The sequence below is a fragment of the Exophiala dermatitidis genome, assembly GCF_000230625.1.
Source record: "Exophiala dermatitidis NIH/UT8656 unplaced genomic scaffold supercont1.6, whole genome shotgun sequence".
Classification (NCBI taxonomy): domain Eukaryota; kingdom Fungi; phylum Ascomycota; class Eurotiomycetes; order Chaetothyriales; family Herpotrichiellaceae; genus Exophiala; species Exophiala dermatitidis.
Genome location: NW_008751651.1, coordinates 1,820,956 through 1,844,078, shown reverse-complemented (window position 1 = coordinate 1,844,078; position 23,123 = coordinate 1,820,956). Strand labels below are relative to the sequence as shown.

Sequence of the window (23,123 nt, the reverse complement as noted above, 5' to 3'; positions counted from 1 at the left end):
CTGCTTTGACCCGTTGTCGTCTCCCAAGTTCCTGGTAATGATCTGACTCAGCAAGGCTGACCCCTGCCAAGCATTGCCACGTGCCATGCACGTCACCTGCAGTTCCCGAAACGGGACCCTTATCAGAAAGATTTTCTGAGAACGATTTTCGCAAACTTTTGGGCGCTCGTCAACTGAAATCTGCCTCGCGGTGATATATACAGTCACATCCGCCCACATGTCCAAGGACGCGCACCCGTGCAAGGTCATCTTGGCCGGAAACATCGCCAAAGGCCTCCTCAGCGAAGTGCAGGCGGGCCTCAGCACACTCGGTCGCAAACCACATTTGCTCGGTATACTTGCCAATAACGACCCGGCGGCCAAGGTATATGCGGACTGGACGGAGAAGACGGCCAAAGACAAGTAAGTCTGGCTTTTTGTTGCTTTTGCTTGCTGTGTTTTGTGTTGGCGTCTTATCTTGTGGAGAGCGATGGAGTCGGCATCTGCTGTTTTGTTGGTCACCCGGTGTTTGTTGGTTGTGACTGGTGTTTCTTTCTCATGGGTCGTTTATCAATGCAAGGCGGACGTCCTAACCAATGCCTATTATGTGTCAAAAGTGGCTTCGACTACTCCTTAAAAAACGTGGCAAAAGACGACGTCGAAGAAACAATCATGGCAGCCAACACCGACGACTCCGTCGACGGAATCATCGTCTACTACCCGATCTTCAACAACCGACAAGACCAATACTTACAGCAAATCGTGGACGTGTCCAAGGACGTCGAGGGACTCAGTCACCAGTACATTTTCAACATGTACCAGAACATCCGGTTTCTGGACGAGGAGCAAGCCATGAAATCCATCCTGCCATGCACGCCGCTGGCGGTGATTAAGATTCTGGAGTATCTGCACATTTACAACACGATCCTGCCCTACGGAAACAGGTTGTTCGGGCGCACGATTTGTGTTGTTAATCGGTCCGAAGTGGTCGGTCGGCCGCTGGCGGCCCTGCTGGCCAACGATGGCGCTTGTGTTTATAGTGTCGATGTCACGGGCGTGCAGCAGTTCACGCGTGGCGAGGGAATCCGGAAGCGCAAGCATGAAGTCGTCGAGAAGGAAGGCTGGACTATTGAGAATTGTGCGCCCCTGTGTGACGTTGTTATCACTGGTGTCCCGGGGGATAAATACAAATTCCCGTGTCACTTGCTCAAGGATGGGGCAGTGTGTATTAATTTCTCGAGTGAGAAGGTATGTACTGTACTCTGCACCCTTCAGGATTCCGTTCCAGAACTAGGCCCAGCTGAACCCACTTCATGTTTTTTGTAGCATTGCACTGCATTGCTATTTGAAAATTCCCCGGATCACAAGCTCGTTCCACTTTTCTGTGAAAAAGTGTTGCTAACCGTTGATGTGGTCTTGTGCAGAACTTCGGCCCCGAGGTCAAAGAGAGAGCTTCCATCTATGTCCCCGCCATTGGCAAAGTCACCATCGTCGTGCTCCTGCGCAACCTGCTCCGCATCGTGCAGAACAAGCAAGCACAGCTTGACAAATCCAAATCCACGTCTGACAACAAATCCGAGTCCAATGATGCCAAAGTCACTCCGGCAGAAGAAAATACTACACAGGCCCAGGCGCAGCCCATCGTGAATGGCACATCTTCATAACCGCTTCCGTCGGTGCAACAGATCAGATTGGATTCCTCTCCCATCTGCTTCCAGGTGCCATGGGGAATCTGTGTCCGACATCGCCGATGCTGGTGCTGGGACACTTATGCAACGACAGCAGGTGGAACTATCATGACCCAGGTGAGGAAGTGTATGAGAAAGAGCAAGATCAAGATCATTCAGCATCGACTTCAAGTCGGCATTCCAAGTATGTCCCGTACCCCAGGGTCATGGCAGCCGCCCGACTCCATGTCTGGGACCAGAGTTGAAATTGCCGTCTTCATCAGGGTTTTTGGACCATGTTAATACCAATCCAACTGGGTCCAAAATCCCTGCCTGACCAATCTGAGCCTCCTCGGCACTACATGTGTCTGGAGACGGACATGTCCAGTTTTCTCGCCACTGCACAACATGCCACTGCAGCGCATGATTCAATGTATGCTGGATGACTCGTGAACGTCTTTCTCTCCATGACAGACGCCAAAGACTGGACTCCGGTCTATTGGTTGTACAGTACAGTACCCTTCAACTTGCCTGGACAGGTGGGCCGCTTTTAGCGGGTTCAAAATCGGCAGCTGAGGACCCCTAACACCTAGGTGCCTAATATTACAAGGTACAGTACACTTCCTCATCCTATCCTATCCAATCCAATTCAGCTTTGCTCAAGAGCTTCTGAGCAGGTGTAGCTGGGGAGGAATAAAATGCAGGAACTGGTCGGCTCGGTTTCTCATGGAGAAGGCGGCGGAAGTCCTAGGAGACCTCTGCAGAGTATTGCTAAGTTTGATACCCATATCTTGCAAGCACTCGCAGCGCATATACATCTACCCGAATTGCACTATAGAATTGATTTCCGCCTTCCAATCTCCATCGAGCCCGTCGACACACAAATAAACCTGTCTGAACTGGACGTGCAATGCATGAATCTACAATTAATCCCGCAGTGCACATTGTATCAGACTCTCCCCCGGTGAACTAATCGGCATGGTATAACAACTCCAAATGCTAGTAATATATGTATATATTCGCAGATATATGCTGGGTCGGGTTCTTTCGTCGCTTTCGGAGGTTTGTTCTTCGTTGATGCAGCATGCCTGCCTTTATCATCTATGGTGGTGCGCTGACTTGAAGACGGACTCTGGCCTCACAATCAAGTACCATTCGCTCGTCCTGTGGCTCCCCTTGGCCTCGTCTTTCCATACCAGCAATGTATGCAGGCATCCTCCCCCTTCCTTTTACATATATACAGACCAAAGTCGTCATTCCGAGTCTCCGCATCTAGCCCGTCTTTATACCACATCAACCACTGCGTCTGGGGCAGCCGTTGCGAGACGGGCGATCCGAGATTCCGATCCGCGAGTTGTCTACAATTTCGCCTTCTCAGCGACCTCGCCAATCTTCAGTTTCGGAGAGTACTTTTTCAAAACCGAGTCGTTATGATACTATAGAGTTGAGCCATCATATCATGTTAGCCGCCATCGATTCTCCCACATGTAATGCGCGTAGATAAATAGATAGACACAGAAACATACCTTCCAGAACTGCTTGCTGGCGTCCTTTCCAGCGACTCGCTTCAAAATCTTCGCGCCGCCAGGGTGCTCGTCGACAAAGTTGGTCACGTCGTACACGCCGTTGTCGATGATGATGTACATGCCCTCATTGGAGTTGGCGGTGTGTTTGGCCACTTCGGCCGTGGTGAAGGTCTTTGACATTTTGGTTTTGTTCTGGATTTACGTATGTGTATGAGAGAGCTGAGGATGGACGATCGACCGGGACGATTGCGCGTCCTTGTCTCGACCAGGTTGTGGTTTGTGCTCTTTTGGAGGTCGCGATTGAGGATACCCTTTAGTTGGGGAAACTCGGGGTGATCGCCGTCGGAGAGATCAATGGGAAATGGGTTCGTAACGGGGTACACCACTGCAAGAGTTGAACGAGGTATTGAATTCCAAATGGCGTCCGCTGACGACTGAATGGTCTTCGAGCAGCAGGCTTTTGTAAGTGATTAGAGACCGGGAACGACTGTGATCGTGTTGTGTCCCTGCTGTGGTCGCAAACAATGGATCGTGTTGATGAAGTGTGGGGATGTCTAGTCGATGGTGAACTTCCGTGTTCGATCGGGAATGCGAGGGCTCTGTTTGTGGACGCTGTATAGATACTGTATAACAAGAAGTACGAGAAGAGAGAAGTGTCTCTGAAGGAGATATAAGATGGTAGACTTGGCCGTTGCGCAGGTCAGTCGAGTCGCAGTTGAAAGCCGACGGTGGAGTTTCGAGCAGATGCCGAGGTCCAATACAGCAGCAGCAATTAAGAACGAAACGACATCGCTCCATCGTTCTCTGTTGTTCAACCCGGCCCGCGCTCCGGTGTTCTCCCAGGTCAGCCAACTTCAAGTTCATCTCATTGGACACTTTGACAATTCGCATCTTCGGTCGCTTTCGATTTCCCCGTCTTCTGGCTCAAGAAGTGGACGGCCAGATCGGGGGTAGTTGTATTGTACACCGATCTAAACTATAAGTATCTAGCCAGAATCAAGCCTCAGCCTCAATGAACCTCAATACCTCCCGAACGAAGCCCTCGGGGTTCTCCTCCGCCAGATAATGACCCGACTCCTGTACAACACCTACAGTGACATTGTCGTAGAACTCTCGTGCCATGTCTCCTGCGACATCGACAAACAAGCTACCCGCACCCGAAAGCACCATGGCCCTAACCTTCACCTTTCCCGTCTCGTCCCTCCACGTTCTGTTATGCTGCGCGTCGGTCTCGAAGGCCCGATAAGTGAGGAACGCACAGCGTAAAGCGTCGGGGGCACTGAATTGCAAGACGTAAAAGTCGACCACGTCGGGTGTGAAGGCGCCCTGGTTCTGCGTGAGCCGGTCGTAGAAGTGTTTGAGGTAGATCCTCTCCTTCCCTTGGACCAACGCAACAGCCAAATCTGGGTGGTGGCTCTGGAAGTCAAAGTGCCATAGGTCTCGTGTGTGCTTTTGGCTCTCGTAGATGGTCGACCCTGGCAGTGGACATTCTCCCCAGTTGACGCTGGCTACGTCTTCGGGAAACTGACACACATACGCGTGCGCGACCATTCCGCCGATATCATGACCGACGAGATGGATCTTGTCTTTGACTCCGATGAGATGCATCACAAGGTAGTGCAGATCTGCTGCCAGCTGTTTCTTCGTGAATGGATCCTGCTGATGCAGGTTGCCAATGGGTTTGCTGCTGAATCCGTGGCCCGTCTTGTCCGGCGCGATGACATGGTATCCTGCCTCGGCCAGGGGCTTCATTACATGACGGAATTGATATGATGTTTCCGGGAAGCCATGAATTAGCAGAATCGTGCCTTTCTTTTGCTGGTTGGATGGCGGGTAAGACTCGACATAATGGATCCTGATCTCCGGGTCTTCGCGGTTCAAGTATGCGGCCCGGTTGACTACCTTGACGCCAGCCATAATGCCTGCTCGAGCGACTTGCTGGGTGTCTTCTTGAACCATCTGGTTCCTGGATAGGGCAGTATGTTTATTTATCCTTTTATCGCACGGGCGGTGATGACCCTCCGCGTATTCTGCTTAACAATCACGACATGTTGTGCGGGTTCCTTCCTGAGCGTCATCACAGCGTCATTGCGACCCGAAGCTTATGCTTTACTTATTAGTCAGGTTCAAGGTTATTCTCATTACCTAGGTACAAAGATATGTTGCTTTCTTCATCATGGGAGACACGTCGAGCGAGTATGTACTCGATAGTATTCCGAAGTCGATATGAGTGGCTGTCTGGCAGACTGCCTGCCCGCACAACCACGTAGCCATCAACGGCTCAATCTCAAACCCAAATATGCCCCAGGCAGAAGCACCGGATATACCTTATTCTATCGTATACTGATAAGAGGACAGGATCCCAATTCTAAGCATCACAGAGAGAAAAGCTCAAGGCCAGATAACTCAAGACTCTCTCCTACCGTTGTCGAAATGGCCGGCAAGGAACATCGCCCATCCACCTCCCCTCCTTTGCACAGCCGTTAATAGGTCATAGAATGATATATGGCATAACTCCTCCAAAACGGCGGGCGAGTTGTCAAGTGCCTCGCCGGTTCATTCAATCTTTTAAAAGACCGCCCTTCTGTTGCCGGGGACACTTTCTCATCAACTTGCAACGACTTCCTCGTGGACGAAGCCTTCCCCGAGGTAAACAGTCTCACCACCGCCGTACCATAACGTGCCCTTTCGGAAGTCAAGGCCTTTCTCTTCGCCCACCACCCACTCACCACCGGGCTTGATAAGATGCCCTTCTTCGGGCCAGTACTCCACCTCAAGCCATTTGTTGATCAATTCCAGCTCATTGATCCAATGTTTCCGTTTTTTGATATCGAGGGTGACGCTCTTTTCGAGCGGGTCCTCGCCAAAGACGTTTGGAGAATTGAATCTCGCAATCGTCAGATGCGCTGAGGGGACGACATATCTTGAGCCAACCTGAATTCCAGCTTCGGTAAGTGCTGCATGAGTGTCTCGCCTGAGGTGGTGGTACGTGTACTCATCATCCTTTGCAGTGCGACGATACGAAGTGGTCTCGCCCGCCGCCGGGACAAAGCTCAATGCTAGAGCGGCAGTATCATAACTGAGCAGTGGCTTCACCAGTCTTGCACGGTGCGACATTGTGTAGTCGGCAATATCTTTATAATGGGCCTTTACAGCATCCACCAGACCGGCGATCTCCTCTTCAGTTTTGGAATGAGCAACCTCCATTACTGTCATATGCAGGTTGTCCGGCGGCATGATCCAAATATCTAGCTTGTAAGTCGACATATCCAGTTAAGGTGCCCACGAATCAAACGTACCTGGGGCAGCGTCCAGAAGCTTGGTCTGGATCACTTTGACCAAGTTCCTGACCTTTGCGGGAGGCCTTCCCCAGAACACGAGACAATGCCGCGGATCCTGGAAGGTTTCATCCTTCTGCGGACCTTCCAACTTAATCAGATACTCATCCAAGGTCCAGCCGGTGAAATCCGGGCCGAGTATCTTTTCCCGTTGTTGGGCGTTTCTAGCCTCTCGGTGAGCCGAGTACCGTTCTTGAATTAATTTCTGGAGAAACGATCAGAAAGGATGATGGAATGTAGAATAGCAATACGGACAGGATCCCCATGACAAGCGTTGATCAATCCATCATATGGATTGGATGTTACAGGAGTGGAGGCTCCAGAGAGGTCTTCGAACGCGATATTTGCCATTTTACCCTCTAATTGAACACGACTTCCCCAGCCTGCCTACACCCTGACGCCAAACAAAGAAAATGTTCGACAGGGGACGCAATAGCACCAACAAGGCAGGCTTGGGCATGTCGAGTTAGGGAGTACGGCTGCGTAGAGCTCCCACGACCCACCTTGATGGCACTTCCAAGTTTAAAGTTCCCCGAGCGGAACGGTTGAAAGTAAATCCGTGTCCGTATTCGAGTCGAGTCACATGACCGATTACCTTCGGCAAACTTTCTTGGTGGTCCTGACACGCACTTTTTTGTTCGCAATGTGCGTCTTGGCATCTGGCTGCGGGCTTCACAAGTTGCACCGACATTGTCGACCTCAGATCTGGACATCCGCCATCAGTTCGACAACACCGCCGCCTCAAGGAACGCTACCATCAATCAGTCAAAATGGTGAGTTGAACACCATTCAGCATTCATTGCAGTTGGATTCGGGATGCGGCGCAAGGGCGGTTCGTGTACATCTTTGTCGGACAACCTTGAGCTGAGAGACACGTATTTGGGCCATTTGTGTGCGACCGGCGAATTCTGCTCTTCCGGATGCTTCGTCCATCTCCTCCGACGGAGATTTCAACGATTTCTATGCGGTTCAACCTTGCGAGATGTGAAGGAGCAAAGCGAAGAGGAGGACGAGATTTCCGATTAATTCCACCGCGAGATGTTTCGGTCAACAATATACTAATATTTCTTTTTCGCCAGGTCAACGTTCCGAAGACCCGCCGCACCTACTGCAAGGGCAAGGCCTGCAAAAAGCACACCCAGCACAAGGTCACCCAGTACAAGGCCGGAAAAGTCAGTCTGCCCACCATTCGCGCGATCGAGAAGGAAATTCGGCTAACATTGGGATGAAGGCATCTTTGTTCGCTCAAGGAAAGCGTCGTTACGACCGCAAGCAGTCCGGTTATGGTGGTCAGACCAAGCCCGTGTTCCACAAGAAAGCCAAGACAACCAAGAAGGTCGTGCTCAGATTGGAGTGCACCGTGTGCAAGACGAAGGCACAACTGTCGCTGAAGCGTTGCAAGCATTTCGAGTTGGGGTACGCCGCGCTGCTCCCTCCATGTCCGTGGCCTCGGAGACTAATTATGATTCTAGTGGTGACAAGAAGACGAAGGGTGCTGCTCTTGTGTTCTAAATGGTGTCTTGCAGTTTTTGCGCGGAATGGCGAACGCAATATGCACAAAGGACAGAAAATGCGAACGGAACACGGTTATCATGATGATACTCACCGGAATCCGGTGACGGATGTGCTCCAGATACCAATGATACTCCTTCGGCATTGATGTTGACCTTCTTCTACGCCCACCTACTGCGCCAGTTTTGCTTCGTTTTGTTGTGTGTATTTCGACCCGTGCTTGCGTCCAAAAATAGGGCTGTGAGTGTGGCGGACGACGTCTGCAGTCGATCAATCCCCGATGCGCATTTGTGGTGTCACATGAGCCATATTTTAAAAGGGTTTCGGGACTTGATGGAATCGGGGCCGCAACAAATCCAAGGACCATCATACGCAAAACTGCAACAAATTAAAACCCATTCGGACTTACCCATGACACATCGGCTTTTGAAGCGACTGCTTGCGACTCCTCGTATTGTGCCGCCGAGAAAACGAGAGCATGCCCCGGATTCTTTCCTCACATCTTCCCCGCATCAACACCATCACAGGCCACAGCGTCACCTCAAGCGACCCAGACTGTACTTATACCTAGAAACCCGGTCAGCCGACTCATTTCCAGTAGACCTCAAGGGTCCCGTTTGTGATATCTTGATCCTATCCTGCCTCTCATCTCTTCATTTTCGTTATTCCACTGCCTGCCACGCCACTTGTTGTTTAACCATCACAGCCCGCCCCAACCCGTACGATACTGCCTACTATTAGGCTGCCTTCTCTACTCCCACCGTTCAACCACTCATACTACCCTTGACTACATCCAGTCACACGATGGCCCCGTCCCTTTTCAGCAACGAATACTCCCGCGGCCCGCTCTACCAATACTGGAAAGAGCGCGGCGATGAAGAGAGGGCGCTCCGCGCGCGACGGATCCAGGAAGCCAAACTCCGCAGTAAAGGCATCCAGCCCATGGGCTCAACCTATGGCCCATCGAGTAACGACCAATACGCAAGTCGAGCCACGAGTGGTCCGCCGGCTTATAGCCCCGACAACCCGAACTACGCAGCAGAGACCGCTGGAGCCACTACGCTGGGACTCGAACGAGACGGAGAAAGTCGTCCTGGTTCTGCGATTTCCCAGTCAACGATGCCGCCTGTCGAAGGCGAACCACACACCGAACCGCTACCGTCATATCATATGGCGGTCGGTGGTGGGGCCACGAGCCAAACGCAAGAACAGCCGACCCTGCCCTCTCCATCCACTTCCGCCGCTACCCGTGATACGGGTTCCCTATCTCTGTCCGCAGAGGAAGAAAAGGCCCGACTGCAGCAGAGGCAGCAGATAGAAGATGATGCAGCGATCGCGCAGACACTGAGCAATGATGATGGAGCGCACTCTGAAGCGAACAGCCTTACAGGCTCAGACAATGCACAGCCAGAAACTCGGCGCACTAACAGCGAGAGTGGGACACAGGCTGGTCCTTTTCAGCAGAGAAGAAAAAGCACAGCGGGTAAGATAGGCAGATGGCTCGCTGATGCTGCAAGTGGATATACCAAAAGACAGGAACGTTGGTGAAAAGTTGCGGCGAGGCAGTGGTCAGAAAGGAAGCAGAGGCGGTTTTCCTTGTTACATATTTCGTCCCATGCCACTGTCGGTGGTAGTCTCACTCCTGTACCTTGGTCATTCTGGCGGCTGGTCTTCTTCCCTTGTGTAGCAGCGGCTCGGAAGAAACGCTCTGCGACTCCATTTATTTCGTGCTTCGGGGTCTTCTAGAGAAGATCCCATGAGAGAGCATGGTCAGTGGCGCCAAACATAGTCTAATGATGCGATTTATACCTCATGTCTCCCCTAGCATTCCATTTTCACCCTGAGTAGATAGCGTGCACATGGCGGTGGTTGTATTAGTTGTAGTACAATGCATGAGCCTCGCCGTAGCCTCGTGGTTAATAAGCAAGGCTTGGCGCAGCCTCGTCTGCAACATGTGCCTCGACTTGGAGGCTACTACTTCTGGCCTGGGAGCCTCGCCACTTCCTAATAATGCATCTTCACTTTCCATACTCACAAGTGGACTTTTGCATTTCATAAGACCTCAAATCACAGTGCTTCAGGCAAGATATTAGGCTTGCAGTGCAGACTGAATTGGTAGTAGTTGCGACCTTCCTCTTCTCCCTTGAGATTAACTACTCTTGAAATCGCTATCCACGTTAATGCTCAAGATACACGTACAAGCGGCATTAATGATATTTCGACTTCGTCTTCACTGTTGAGAGATCTCCCACAACATTGCGCGCCAAGTCCCTGGAGTCGCATTCACTGTCAGTGCATTGGGCGACGATGCCACGACATGACTCGCCACTGCTTCCCTGCTAAATCTCCTTCATTCACTGTCTGGCTATTCACCGCGCTAGGAGATTGGTTATATATGCTGCCGCACCGCAATGGCTAGCAACGCTCGTTTACTTCTTGATCCCAAGTCCTTGAAGAAGGGAGCCAAACCTGACGGTAAGTTGATCATGATCTTGTCAGAACGTTACCCTAACTTGACCCTGTATCGCGCCGGAACATAGGCTGACTTTTGATCTTACCTCAGGCATACCTCACAACCGCAGCTCTGCTTCTTCAGAGCCCGGGTCTAATGCAGCATCATCTCCAAGCTTGCGCCCAGGTCACTCGGCTCTTGGTCAGAGCCCTGTAAGGGCATCTTTACATTACGACGCTCGATCTCTCCTCAACCCTCGCTCCTCACAGAAGATATCGAGCGCGTCAAAGCCGAGGCCCACAATGTCTGATGCCAACTCCGGAGACAAGTTGGACACCCCGCCGCCGGCTGGGGTCCTTAACCGCGAGAACAGTGGTCCCAAATCGATGCTCGAGAGTGTGTATGGCGTCGAGTCACGGGTCCACAACCCCCGCAAGAAGATCAAACTGACCAGTGAACCTGAGCCCGATGTTGATCAAGCGAAGAAACGCAGCACGTTCTCGCATCATCCTACGAACGGCATCGTTGGCGAGTACATGCGACCTGACCCGGAGAAGGCCGCTGAAGCCGCCATGAACAATCTGGTGGATCTTACCAACGACGATGATGGGGATGATGATGTTGAGATTGTCGCTACTCGTACGATTGACGACCAAGAGGTTTGCTACGGCCACATTTCCACAATTGCCGCTGCATACCTCACTCCCAAGCCTAAATCCGAGTCCTTGCTACATCGCGAGAACGAATGGCCGGTTATGAAAGTTACCCTTGTGCGCACACCCTCCAAAGACACGGTCATCCACGTGGTTGACCCTTGGAACACCACTTTCGGAAGAGTCAACCAGGACTTTGCTGCCGCTCTAGCGCCTGCCATGGACGGTCTGAAAGGGTTTCGGACGCAGGCAAAATTGGTCAATCGTCGAAAGAAGCCAGATGAGTGGGCTCATCAACCCTGCTCTGAACAGCTGAAGATGGTCGTGAATCTCTACGGCCGGAGAGGAGATGCCGAGAAAGTTGGAAAGCATTTTGGTCAGCACAACTTCTGGTTTCGTCCACCGATGGCGCCAGAGCCCGGCATTCCCACCCTGAATCCTCATGCTCAGCGACATGCTATGCCACCTCTCCTTGCCCGCAGTCCACAGCCTCGCCTCCTTCCAGACACTCGGACTCTCGAAGAGGCAACAGAGGCAGTGTCAAAACTCTTTGATTCTTTCGCCAATGCGGCTGCACCTTTGGCCGAGACCGAGCCGCCTTCAACCATCGTAACACCTCTCTTAAGCCATCAGAAACAGGCTCTCACATTCATGCTGACGCACGAGCGCCCAAGAACATTCGGCGCGTCAGAATCAGAGAACTCTTCGCTGTGGCGGCGAAAGAAATCAAGGACCGGTGCCATAACTTATCACGAGGTTGTGACAGGCATATCTACGAGAGAAGAGCCCGATCAAGTTCTGGGCGGACTCCTCGCAGATGTCATGGGTTTGGGCAAGACGCTTCAAGCCCTTTCTCTGGTTGCGAGCACCACGGGGGAAGCCAAAGCATTTGGGCAAGCGAAGGTGGTTCGCGAAAAAAGTGACAACATTCTTCTAAGCAACACTTGTGCCACATTGATCATCTGCCCTACCAGCACCGTCAAGAATTGGGAAGACCAAATTGTCCAACATATCAAACCTGGCACGATGACCCATTACGTCTACCATGGGCCTGGTCGAGAACGCAATCCCTTCATTCTTTCCAAGTACGACATTGTTATTGCGACCTACGGCGTGGTGGCTTCCGAATTTTCTGGCAGGAGCTCTGCAATTCCCTTGAGGCAACTGAACTGGTTCAGAATCATATTGGACGAGGCACACACGATTCGTGAGCAAAAGGCACTCCAATCCCAAGCGGTCTATAGCCTTGCGGCAGAGCGTCGGTGGTGTCTGACTGGAACGCCCATTCAAAACCGTTTGGATGACCTCGGATCACTTACTAGGTTTCTCCGACTTTATCCTTATGACACAGCTGGACGTTTCAATCAGTACATCCGAGGCCCGGCACAGGCTGGCGATCCCGGGTTCTTGAAGGCATTGCGAGTTTTTGTGGATTCTTTCACCCTCCGTCGATTACGCGACCGTATTGACCTACCTAAGCGAGAAGACTTCGTGGATAGACTGGAATTTTCGCGAGAGGAGCGCCAACTGCATGACTTCTTCAAAGAGATTGCGCACGTCAAAATCAAGGAATTGGCCAGCACCAAGGAGAAGAACAGTGGAGTTCAACACCATGTGCTCCGTGGTATCATGACTCTGAGATTAATATGTGCTCATGGACGCGACTTACTCAAGGGGAAGGATCTGGAAAAGCTGAAAGGCATCAGTGCTGCGGATGCTATTGACGTGGATAGTGAAGACGCTCTTCCAACCATTTCGCGTCGGGCGGCGTACGAGTCATTGAACCTCATGGCCGAGGCCCAGCTCGACAATTGCCGAAAGTGTGAAAAGCGAGTCAGCAGCGACACTGTGCAAAGTGAGGAGATGGAAGACGAAGAGCATCGCATACGGTGCTTCGTCCTACCTTGTTTCGATTTGGTGTGCGCGGATTGCTTCGAGCCCGAGAAAGCGGCTTTCGACAGCTTACCAAACGACCATCCGATCCAATGCCCGTTCTGCTCGACACAGATCGCTGCTCAGTATGTTGGATTTAGTGGATCCACGGCACGCGAGGTGTACGTTGCACCGGACGACAACATTGCGCAGGGGGATGAAGCCTCGCCTGAAGTGTACACTGGTCCTCATACAAAGACAAGAGCGCTCCTTCAGGACATAGCCGTCATGACCGAAGAAAGCAAGCCACTCGAGGCTGCTGGAGAGCCGCCACTAAAGTGTGTCGTCTTCTCCGAGTTCACCTCACATCTTGATCTTATTGGAAAGGCACTTAGCGACAATGGCTACTCGTTTGTGCGAATCGACGGCACCATGTCACTCAACGCCCGCAAGCAAGCCATGGACGCTCTGGAGTCTGACAACAGCGTCAGGATTCTCCTGGCATCGATCAAAGCAGCCGGCCAGGGTCTGAACTTGACCGCCGCATCGCGCGCTTTCATCATGGAACCGATGTGGAACCCGGCAGCCGAGGCGCAAGCCGTCGACCGGATCTACCGCATTGGCCAGAGACGACCGGTGCTGGTCAAGCGGTACCAAATGCGCGACAGCATCGAAGGGAAAATCGTGGAGCTACAAAAGCGAAAGCAGCAGCTGGCCGATGTCTCGATGAACCAAAACCACAAGCAGCTGAGCAAACAAGAAGTGCGTGAGCAGCATATGAAGGAGATTTTGGCATTATTCAAGTGAGGATCTGGAGCGGACACAACTACCATAGGCACAGGTTGCCGGGTATCTCTTGATATCCTTTACTGTGGCCAGCTGAAGGGCGGACACTTCATGCTGGACATGTGTTTGATGTTTTCAATACCTTGGGTTTTTGGGGTTCGGTGCTCGTAGCTGGAAATTACTGGCTGGTGAAGGAGATATCAATACGATTGGGGTTCTCAGCGGGTTCTACTAGCCAAAGTCCTGCCACAGGCACTGCGACATTCAGTACTTAGAGCACCACCAGATACAATTGTACGAATACCATAATGGCTTAACACTTCCCAACTGATGAGTCTCTAGATCAGTAGCGCAGGCGAAAGCGAAGGAGGCGAGTAAAAAGGCAATTCCGTTGGGAAGGCTGAGATGGGATTTTCGATGGTCCAGACACTGTAGCGACTTTGAGTTCTACTGCTCATCGCCACTAGTTGGTGGATAGATCAACCGTTGTCCCCAGTCAGTGGCAGTAGTTGGTCTTTTGTTCCCTGTTGTGGGTGGAGGACCGCCTCGAGCCCCTCGCTCTCGCTCGCTGTCAACGCCACTGACGCTTATGCTGCAGACTGGCGTTGTCTGAACGTTTAACGAGCCCCAAAACCAACCTGGTTCCCTGCAGTGTTCCTAGGTTTGTGCCTGGTCAAGTCAATTGCACGATTGACTTTTGACAGACGGAGAAAATCAATTTATTTTCCTGGACCGGGTAGATTGCTCTTTCCATTCGGCTACGCTGTCCATCAAGCAGCTCTTGCTTTTTTGTTCCAAGTTACGGGCAGTGGCACAATTACGGTGTTGCTATCCTCTCTTGTTTGAGTCTTCCACCTGAAGCTTCATCTACCGAACACCTACGACATGTACTAGCCCGTCATAACGGAACGAACCTCCTTGAATCCCCCCGGAGTATCCTTATCACTACTTCAAGATGGTTGTAGTCGACCACCACGAATACCTCTGTGAGGAAGAGAAGCGGCTGAAAGAAGACCGCGAACGCACAAAATACTGGAAGAAATGGGGCCCTTATGTATCTGAACGGCAGTGGGCAACCGTCCGCGAGGACTACTCCGACAACGGGGATGCATGGAGCCATTTCTCGCACGACCAAGCCAGGTCCAGGGCCTACCGTTGGGGCGAAGACGGGATTGCAGGTGTGAGCGACAGCCACGGCCTGCAGAACGTGGCATTTGCTTTCTGGAACGAAAAGGATGACTTCCTGAAGGAAAGACTCTTTGGTCTCAGCAATCCCCAGGGCAATCATGGCGAGAGTATCAAGGAGGCGCACTTTCACCTCGATAACACGCCAACACATTGTGAGTAGGCCTGCAGTCCACCGCTCCGAGTTTCGTACTAATCTATGAACAGCGTACATGAAATATCTCTACAAGCTTCCCCAACGACGTTTCCCGTACGAGCAATTGATCGAGGAGAATGCCAAACGAGGCAAACAAGAACGAGAATTCAATATCATTGACTCCGACGCCTTTAAGGACGATCGGTACTTTGACATCTTTATCGAGACGGCGAAGGAGGCGGACGACCCAGAAGAATTGTTGTTTCGTGTGACTGCCTACAACCGGGGTCCAGAGCCAGCGCCCCTGCATATCATCCCACACATGTGGTTCCGCAATACCTGGACCTGGGGTCATCAACCGGACAAGCTCAAACCCAACATTCGCATGGTCGGGCCCATGACTGCGCAGTCGAAACACTATAAACTCGGCACACGCTTCTTCCAGCTGTCGCCTTCCCCAGGTTGCGGTCCGGACGCCGAGGATGTGCTCCCTCAACTCATGTTTACCGAAAACGATACCAACACGGAAAAGCTTTATGGTGCCAAAAACAAGCAACCATACGTCAAGGATGCTTTCCATCGATGGATCGTGGATGAAGAGAAAGGGGCCATTAATCCTCGCTGCTCAGGAACCAAATGCGCTGCTTGGTACGACTTTGGTCAGGGTGATGGCGTGCCTCCGGGTGAATGCGCCGTGGTCCGATTCCGTCTCTCCCGCAAATACGACGGTTATCTCAACGAGGAGCTGCTGGACGATATCATCGAGCAGAGGCGGCAGGAAGCCGACGAGTTTTACTATCGCATCAGCCCTCTTCCCATGGCTGATGATCTGAGGAACATTCAAAGGCAAGCTTTCGCTGGCATGTTGTGGTGCAAGCAACATTACTACTTCATCTGGGATCAATGGGCTAACGGCGATCCTAACATGCCGCCTCCTCCGCCCAACCGCAAGAATGTCCGCAATATCCACTGGAAACATATGTACTTGGACGATATCCTCTCAATGCCGGACTCTTGGGAGTACCCGTTCTTCGCAGCTTGGGACTCGGCGTTCCATTGCATTCCTCTTGCCATGATCGACCCGGAGTTCGCAAAGAAACAGCTCGATTTGTTCACTCGAGAGTGGTACATGCATCCCAACGGACAACTTCCTGCATACGAATGGAACTTTGGCGATGTCAATCCCCCCGTTCATGCATGGTCCGTTTTTCGAACGTTCAAGATCGAGCGGAAGATGTATGGGCGACAGGATCTGGACTTCCTCGAAAGAGTCTTCCAAAAGCTGCTGCTCAACTTCACGTGGTGGGTTAATCGAAAGGACAACGAAGGGAAAAACGTTTTCGAGGGTGGTTTCCTCGGCTTGGACAATATCGGTTTGTTCAACCGATCCGAGCCATTGCCCACGGGCGGCGTCCTCGAGCAGGCAGACAGCACTGGGTGGATGGCTTTTTATTGTCTCTGCATGCTCAACATTTCTCTCGAACTGGCCAAGCATCGGAGAATATACGAGGACATTGCATCCAAGTTCTTCGAACACTTTATCTTGATTTCGGACGCCATGACCTACCGTGAGGGTGGCAAAGAGAAGAGTTTGTGGAATGACGAGGACGGATTCTACTACGACGCCATCTCATGGGGTGGCCCATGGTCTCAGCAATTGCCCGTCCGATCCCTCGTTGGTCTCATCCCTCTGTACGCGGTCCTCACATTGGAACCCGAGCTGATCAACAAATTCCCCAACTTCAAGCGGAGAATGGATTGGTTTATTGAGAACAGGCACGACGTTGCAGAACGCAACATTGCTTCCATGCGCAAGCGTGGGAAGGATGAGCGCCTGCTTTTGTCCTTGGTCAGCAAGGAGAGACTGGAGAAGATCCTGAAGAGAATGCTCGACGAGACCGAGTTCTTGTCCGAGCACGGAATTCGCAGTTTGTCAAAGTACCATGAAGACCATCCGTATAGCATGGACGTAAACGGACAGCACTTCAAGGTCGGCTACGTCCCAGGAGACTCCGACTCTGGGTTGTTCGGTGGCAATTCCAACTGGCGAGGCCCTATCTGGATTGCGGTGAACTTTCTACTTGTCGAGTCCCTCCTGCGGTTCTATATGTTTTATGGCACCAGCTTCCAGATCGAATGTCCTACTGGATCGGGTGAATACATGCATTTGGGGCATGTGGCAGAGGAAATCCAACATCGCTTGCAGCATTTGATGGCTCGAGACCAAGATGGTCGCCGCGCTATCAACGCCGGCAATGATACCTTGGACTTTGACCCTCACTGGAAGGACTACTTGTGGTTCTTTGAGTTCTTCGACGGTGACACTGGAAGGGGCCTGGGTGCGTCGCACCAGTGCGGCTGGACCGGCCTGATGGCCAAGATGATCCATGATACTGGCATCAACTGTCGTCTACCTCAGACACCACGAACGCCGTCCACCGCCGCGGCTCACTATTTCGACGATATCCTCAGTCGTGGTATGACGAGGAAGAACACCTATGTTGGTACTCCCGGTCCCGATAGCCACAGGTCTCCACGCATGCGGCGCTCGTCGACCTCACGCTCGATTGGCAACCGTAGCAGCTTTGTTTCGAGCGTCAACGGCGACGCCAAGTCCGCTGCTGGTGATAGTGACGCTGGAGAAAATGGCGAGAGGTCATACTTTTCCCGCGAGCGGACCCAGTCGGCAGTTTCCGAGTCTAGCGCATTCGGGCAGGAAGACGTTCTCGAAAAGGAACGTAGAAAGAGCATTGCCGACAGTCATTATGACAAGTATATCAGTGAACAGCTCAGTCGGATCAAGACGGACGAGAGTGCGGCGGTGTATGAGGACGAGTTTGAGGCTCAACTAGACTAGCCTCTCCGCAGTGATGGTGCACACTAATAGGTGGTCCGGGGTGTATCGACAGGAGGAGGGTATGTCCTAGATGGAAAAAGGCTACATTATCATTAGAGGGGTGCCCGAGGATCGAGCACTAATAAAGGCAGTAGGATAGAATATATTATGTTAGAAGACGCACGATTTGAGTCTTCCGTCATTACACAATGGGGTCCTCAGGATTAAGAGCGAGGGTCGTCACGAGACTATAAGCCATCCATCCCCTAGCTGCATGATTGCTCGTCTAGTTCTATTTACCCCAAGCTGCGTCCGGGGGATCGTCTTGTCTTGTGCCATCAAGAACGAAACACCTTCTCCGCGATCGGCTTATACTCCAGTCCCCAGCCAGGGATGTCCGACGGCTCCGCGCCCATCTTGCATATGCGGATCCGGTCGATGTTGACATCTCTGGCCCAGATGAACTTCGAACCTAGTCCATGCGTTGCTGATGGTGAACTGGTTGGCAGTGATGATGACGGTGATGCAGATATTATCTGTTCTGTGGTACTGACATCCACCTCAAGCTGTCCTCGTCCTTGACGGCTTTGGATCTGGCTTTGGCGCTGCTGCTGCTGCTGCTGCTGCTTCTGCTGCTGGTAGTACAAGTCGGCTGCAGCACCATCATTAAAAAATCTCAGAATATCCCTGGCGTCGACGGTGCCATCATCTTTATTTTTGGCGGATTTATTGTTTTTGTTGTTGCGACCGCCGCGAGGTTTTTTGGATCCTCCTCGAACATAAATCAAATTCGCCACGGTGGCATGCAACACCAACGGCCGGGTTTCAGTGATCAGTCCTGCTTCCTGGAAGATTCGGCGCACGGCGTTGCCGAAAGGTAATAAGCGGCCTGTGGTGTCGAGGGGGTTGGCGTAGAAGACGCGGCTGGTGCTGGGGCGGGGAAATGTACCGAGGCCGTGGAGGGTTATTGTTAGGGGAGATGGAGTTTGAATAGGAATAGAACTAGAGGAGATTGATGGTGTTGGTGTTGGTGTAGTCGTCGGTACTGAGAGTGAGGATGTCGATGTGGTGTTGACCGTGCCAGCGGAAGCTCTGCTGCTTCGTGATAATGTAGGTGGAGGCGTGACTTCTCTCGTTAAAGACGTGGGCAGCGAAGCTGAAGTTGGACCCGAAGTTGAAGGTGTCAAAGAGTCTGACTCTGCGCCAGAGTGAGCATGGTCTTGGTCTTTGGTACTAGATGTGGTTGTAGTTGTTGCCGATGCCACGACTGTCACTGTCGACGTGTCGGGCTTTTGTGCTTCAACTTCCGCTGTGCGTTCCTCCTCCTTGTCGCCTCTTCTGCTGCCACGCTCAGTCTCAGACTCAGATCTGGTTTGCGGTCTACTGTCGTGGTGTTGCGGTTGTTTTGGTCCCCGTGGTGGTGGTTCTGCCGTCAGTTCTCCCGCTCCCGCTGCACGGAGTAAATCAACATAATCAATCTGCTCGAGCAACTTGAGCGCGAGTGTCATATCTTCTTCCTGTGACAAATCCATCACCCCGAGAGTCAGGTGGAATGTCCCTGGTGGTCGATGTGCGGCCGGAGGTATGAGACGGAGAGTTTCGTCGCGTACGGCTCCACTGTTGGTATTGGATGCCACCGTCGGGCTCGGGTGTGGCTCAGGTCCATCTTCGCTGGCGGCCGTAAGAGTCGCCGACGATCTCGTAGTATCAGGAGTAGTGGTAGTAGTCACAGATTTGAAAAATTCCAGCGACTCTGACAGCTGGGCGACCGACTCGTCCGTGACTAGTGGTAGACACAAAAAATGGGTAGGTCGTTTACCCTTACCCTTGCCCTGTGCTGGTGGTTTGTTGGGCCGCGGCGGCATCCTCCTGTTGTCCACTTTTGGATTTGGCGTCGTCGCCGTTGCAGCAGTAGAGGTAGTGGTGGTGCTCGCCATGTGGCGGCAGATTGGTGCGTGCAGCCAGTGTCGTCCGTAATCTGCTAGCTTAGGGCCAGGATATAGTGTTGGTACTCGGGCCCAGAGCAATCGGTGCATATATTTGTTGAATTTGAACTTCGATTCTCGCAATATTGAACACTGTTGTTGGGGCTAGGCGCACCTACACCTACACCTACCTAGGTGTCTAATGCTGTAGGAGTCCACGTTGTTCTTGATGAAGAGTGTCGTGATGTCGGGAAGCCTGGTATCATGATAATACGAAACCCATACTTGTCCGAGGCGTTGTCGGTGGTGGTATCGAAGCCTTTGAAAGTATCGAAGGAGGTGGCAACCCCTCCAGAATCAGTATCTGCTCTGGCAATTCGTATCAATTGGTCTCGGGATCAACGATGGAGAGACGATGATGAATTGGTGCTGCAGACCGAATATTATAGGAGGAATTGACATCATTCTATACAACGGCTGTCCATGAAAAAGCTTAATTTTAACTTACCAACCTACAAAGGGCCAAATTAATATATTTCTACAACTGTATGATACCCTCCATGAATCTATATTCTTTCCACCTCACGTCCGATCAGTAGAATCAAGACTGGGCCTTGTACTGTTTATCATGCTAGGAAATGACCATGCCTCCGGCTTGGGATGCTAACTGTAAAGCTAACTAGGATATATCCTCTTGCTATCAGAGACATTGACGGTGTGAGATGACAGCCTGATACGCCACTGTCAACGCCGAACCGTTAAAGAATTCCGGATGATTACCGTCCTTATATCTCGAAATGTTATGGAATGAAGGACTCGGGCTAGAATGGAAACAGCGTAGCTTTTCTGTCTGCGTCCTTGACCCTGCCGGAATAAGCGTGCTCAGGAAAAAAAATCAATACGTCGATTCCCACACATTTTTGCTGGCATACCCTTTCATTCCGCGCCATATGTCCACGCTCTCTGATCACCGACAGATCAATTGGCAGGGCTCAAATGTTCGGCGACGATGACTTGGACCTTCATTCCCCAACCGTCCTTCCCACCAACCCAATGCTTCTTCTTTCCGACGCGGGCCACATGTTTGGCATACTTGTGCATACGTCGTCGGCCAACAAGAGGGCCTTCTTCATCCGAACACGAGTCCAATGCGGAATTTTCCACCGCGTCGTCCTGCACGTCCGGAGGACGAGGGACCGATATGGTGAGCTCAACGCCCTCCTTGTTTCCCTTCTTACCTAGATTACCCGCAAACCGAGCCGACAGCCAGACTTTCGGGTGGTGTACGACCCTACCGGTCGGATAAAACTGGCCAATCAGCCACATGAGAACTCCGGTGTAGTTACACCACCAGACCTCTTCCGGAGTGAGAAGATCGGCCAGACGTGACTTGAAAAGCTCTTCGCGAGGTGGTAGTTCGCCGTCGTACCTGTTCTCCAGCATCAAGGCAATAAGGGCACGAGACTTGTGCGACAGGCCATGGGCGGATGCGAGAACGCCGGTGGTCGTGGTATACAATGCGGCCACGGAGGCGGTTTCCTTGCTCAGGGAGGCATGGTGGAAGGACAGGTTTGCTAAGCCTTCAATGATGTGGTGTGACAAGGCGGGCGGAACTGATTTGCCCAGCGAAGCCGAGGGAGGAGGCAAACCATTCAACAGCAATGTAATGAAGTGCCCCGCTGATCCGGGCGCGAACGGTGCCGAGGCGACGGCAATAGGATCCTGTGCTCGAATGGTTGGAGGGAGGTCACGAAACAAAATCCCTTCTCGCACACCGCCCTGACAGAACCGAGCGACCGAGATACCAATGGGTAAGGTGTTGGCAAGGACATTGACAAGAAATGCAACAGCCGGGACCTGGTACCTCCGGCGGTCAGAGACACGAAAGATATTCTCAGCTTTGCGGGCGACCTCCTTGAGCTTTTCCGTATTTGTAAGCTCGTCCTTGTATACTTTGAACCCGTTGATGATGGAGATAGGATAGTGTGCGCCCTGCTCTTGGGATTCGTGCAACATCAAATAACCCCATCCCCGGAAGCCTCCGCCCGATAGGTAGAGATGCCAGCCACCGTCCCTTTCAGCATCATCCTTGAGTTCCTGAGGGATTTCCAAGTCGTCAAATGCTCGGCGGAAGTTGTCCACAATCTCCTTACGCAATTTCTCCTTTGCCTTGTCCGGGTCTTTGGCCTTTGCACATTCTTCCAATCTTTTCGTGATGGCAGCCGCCCCGTAGGGGAAAGATATTGCCACCTTAGGACTGGTCCGTACCATTCCGTCCGTGGAGATGATCCAGGTGATTTGAGCACTGCCGCCGCCTAGATCCATGACCAGACCGCGAACTTGGGAAAGGCTGCTGACGATGCCCATGGCGCCGACATTTCCTTCCTCTTCCTTGGATAGCATCTCGACCACCAGACCGGTCTTGGCCTTGATATGGTCTCTGAACTCCTTGGAGTTTATCATTGTCCGCGTGGCTTCCGTGGCAATGACCCGGATCCGATGTTTCCGGACGCCAAACTCTCGACAGACATGGACAAAGTGCCGGAACTCCTCGGTCACTTCTCTAATGACATGCCAAGGGACAGGGATTTTTTCTCCTGTTTCTGGGTCGTACTGGGCCTCATACAGCGATATACCTACTCGGTCAAAGTACAATGTTGGTAGCACCCGCGTCGTAGGAGGCGACAGGTCGGATATGGAAAAGCGAATTCCATTACTTCAGCACGAAAACCTCATTAGATGGTGTCCAGAAGTCGGATTTTGGAAGGATATCAAGGCGTAGATGCACGCACCTTCCCATATCAACGACCCCGAAGAGGTGATTGTTCTTGGCTAGCGGTTGATGCCTCATTTTGACCAGGCGCTTGCACGGAAACACTACCTTTGTTGATGGTCGAAGGACGAACCGGAAGAGCGGGTTCGCATGTATTACCCGACTCTCATCTCTCCAAGCGGATGGATGCTCATGGTCAACGCACACCGTATCAGCCGCAGGGCATATGAGCCTGACGATGAACAAGGAAAACAGTTTACGAGGGATGAAGCGTCCGGGAACCCTACAAAGTTGTCCTAGTACTCATCTTAGCAGGAACTAGATCTTAGCGTCCTATCTCGTGCTTCGTCCCTTGATTCTGACTGGTGGACAACGAAGTAAGCTATATCTAAGAAATATAAGCGTAGTTTAAGCCGATGCTTAGGTACAAGTACGAGGTACTTCAATGTTGCAGGTCGATAATGCTCAGAGACTGCCACCACC

General features: G+C 52.0%; 10 protein-coding genes across 10 annotated transcripts; 5 read left to right on the top strand and 5 right to left on the bottom strand.

Moving 5' to 3' along the window:
* The first annotated feature begins 142 nt into the window (after positions 1-142).
* HMPREF1120_07493 (methylenetetrahydrofolate dehydrogenase (NAD+)) lies at positions 143-2,670 on the top strand. The gene is made up of 3 exons (XM_009161718.1): positions 143-402; positions 597-1,227; positions 1,404-2,670. The coding sequence occupies exons 1-3, from the start codon at positions 218-220 to the stop codon at positions 1,641-1,643; spliced, it is 1,056 nt and encodes a 351-aa protein (XP_009159966.1). The 5' UTR covers positions 143-217; the 3' UTR covers positions 1,644-2,670.
* A 334-nt stretch (positions 2,671-3,004) lies between these two features.
* Positions 3,005-3,352, bottom strand: HMPREF1120_07492 (cytochrome b5; the record flags this gene model as incomplete). The annotated part of the gene is made up of 2 exons (XM_009161717.1): positions 3,005-3,082; positions 3,173-3,352. The coding sequence occupies 2 exons, from the start codon at positions 3,350-3,352 to the stop codon at positions 3,005-3,007; spliced, it is 258 nt and encodes an 85-aa protein (XP_009159965.1).
* Positions 3,353-4,168: 816 nt separating this feature from the next.
* HMPREF1120_07491 (microsomal epoxide hydrolase) lies at positions 4,169-5,089 on the bottom strand (the record flags this gene model as incomplete). Its single annotated transcript, XM_009161716.1, has 1 exon — positions 4,169-5,089. The coding sequence occupies one exon, from the start codon at positions 5,087-5,089 to the stop codon at positions 4,169-4,171; it is 921 nt and encodes a 306-aa protein (XP_009159964.1).
* A 690-nt stretch (positions 5,090-5,779) lies between these two features.
* On the bottom strand, positions 5,780-6,861 carry HMPREF1120_07490 (uncharacterized protein; the record flags this gene model as incomplete). The annotated part of the gene is made up of 3 exons (XM_009161715.1): positions 5,780-6,420; positions 6,472-6,715; positions 6,766-6,861. The coding sequence occupies 3 exons, from the start codon at positions 6,859-6,861 to the stop codon at positions 5,780-5,782; spliced, it is 981 nt and encodes a 326-aa protein (XP_009159963.1).
* Positions 6,862-7,093: 232 nt separating this feature from the next.
* Positions 7,094-8,022, top strand: HMPREF1120_07489 (50S ribosomal protein L44e; the record flags this gene model as incomplete). Its single annotated transcript, XM_009161714.1, has 5 exons — positions 7,094-7,155; positions 7,214-7,283; positions 7,590-7,682; positions 7,742-7,926; positions 7,983-8,022. 5 exons carry the CDS (start codon positions 7,094-7,096, stop codon positions 8,020-8,022), a joined length of 450 nt encoding a protein of 149 aa, XP_009159962.1.
* Positions 8,023-8,826: 804 nt separating this feature from the next.
* On the top strand, positions 8,827-9,570 carry HMPREF1120_07488 (uncharacterized protein; the record flags this gene model as incomplete). The annotated part of the gene is made up of 1 exon (XM_009161713.1): positions 8,827-9,570. The coding sequence occupies one exon, from the start codon at positions 8,827-8,829 to the stop codon at positions 9,568-9,570; it is 744 nt and encodes a 247-aa protein (XP_009159961.1).
* Positions 9,571-10,012: 442 nt separating this feature from the next.
* Positions 10,013-14,112, top strand: HMPREF1120_07487 (uncharacterized protein). Its single transcript, XM_009161712.1, has 2 exons — positions 10,013-10,497; positions 10,586-14,112. Exons 1-2 carry the CDS (start codon positions 10,434-10,436, stop codon positions 13,804-13,806), a joined length of 3,285 nt encoding a protein of 1,094 aa, XP_009159960.1. The 5' UTR covers positions 10,013-10,433; the 3' UTR covers positions 13,807-14,112.
* A 194-nt stretch (positions 14,113-14,306) lies between these two features.
* HMPREF1120_07486 (uncharacterized protein) lies at positions 14,307-18,220 on the top strand. Its single transcript, XM_009161711.1, has 2 exons — positions 14,307-15,125; positions 15,178-18,220. Exons 1-2 carry the CDS (start codon positions 14,741-14,743, stop codon positions 17,961-17,963), a joined length of 3,171 nt encoding a protein of 1,056 aa, XP_009159959.1. The 5' UTR covers positions 14,307-14,740; the 3' UTR covers positions 17,964-18,220.
* Positions 18,221-18,280: 60 nt separating this feature from the next.
* HMPREF1120_07485 (uncharacterized protein) lies at positions 18,281-19,879 on the bottom strand (the record flags this gene model as incomplete). Its single annotated transcript, XM_009161710.1, has 1 exon — positions 18,281-19,879. The coding sequence occupies one exon, from the start codon at positions 19,877-19,879 to the stop codon at positions 18,281-18,283; it is 1,599 nt and encodes a 532-aa protein (XP_009159958.1).
* A 966-nt stretch (positions 19,880-20,845) lies between these two features.
* On the bottom strand, positions 20,846-22,718 carry HMPREF1120_07484 (retrograde regulation protein 2; the record flags this gene model as incomplete). The annotated part of the gene is made up of 2 exons (XM_009161709.1): positions 20,846-22,583; positions 22,660-22,718. 2 exons carry the CDS (start codon positions 22,716-22,718, stop codon positions 20,846-20,848), a joined length of 1,797 nt encoding a protein of 598 aa, XP_009159957.1.
* Positions 22,719-23,123: the final 405 nt, after the last annotated feature.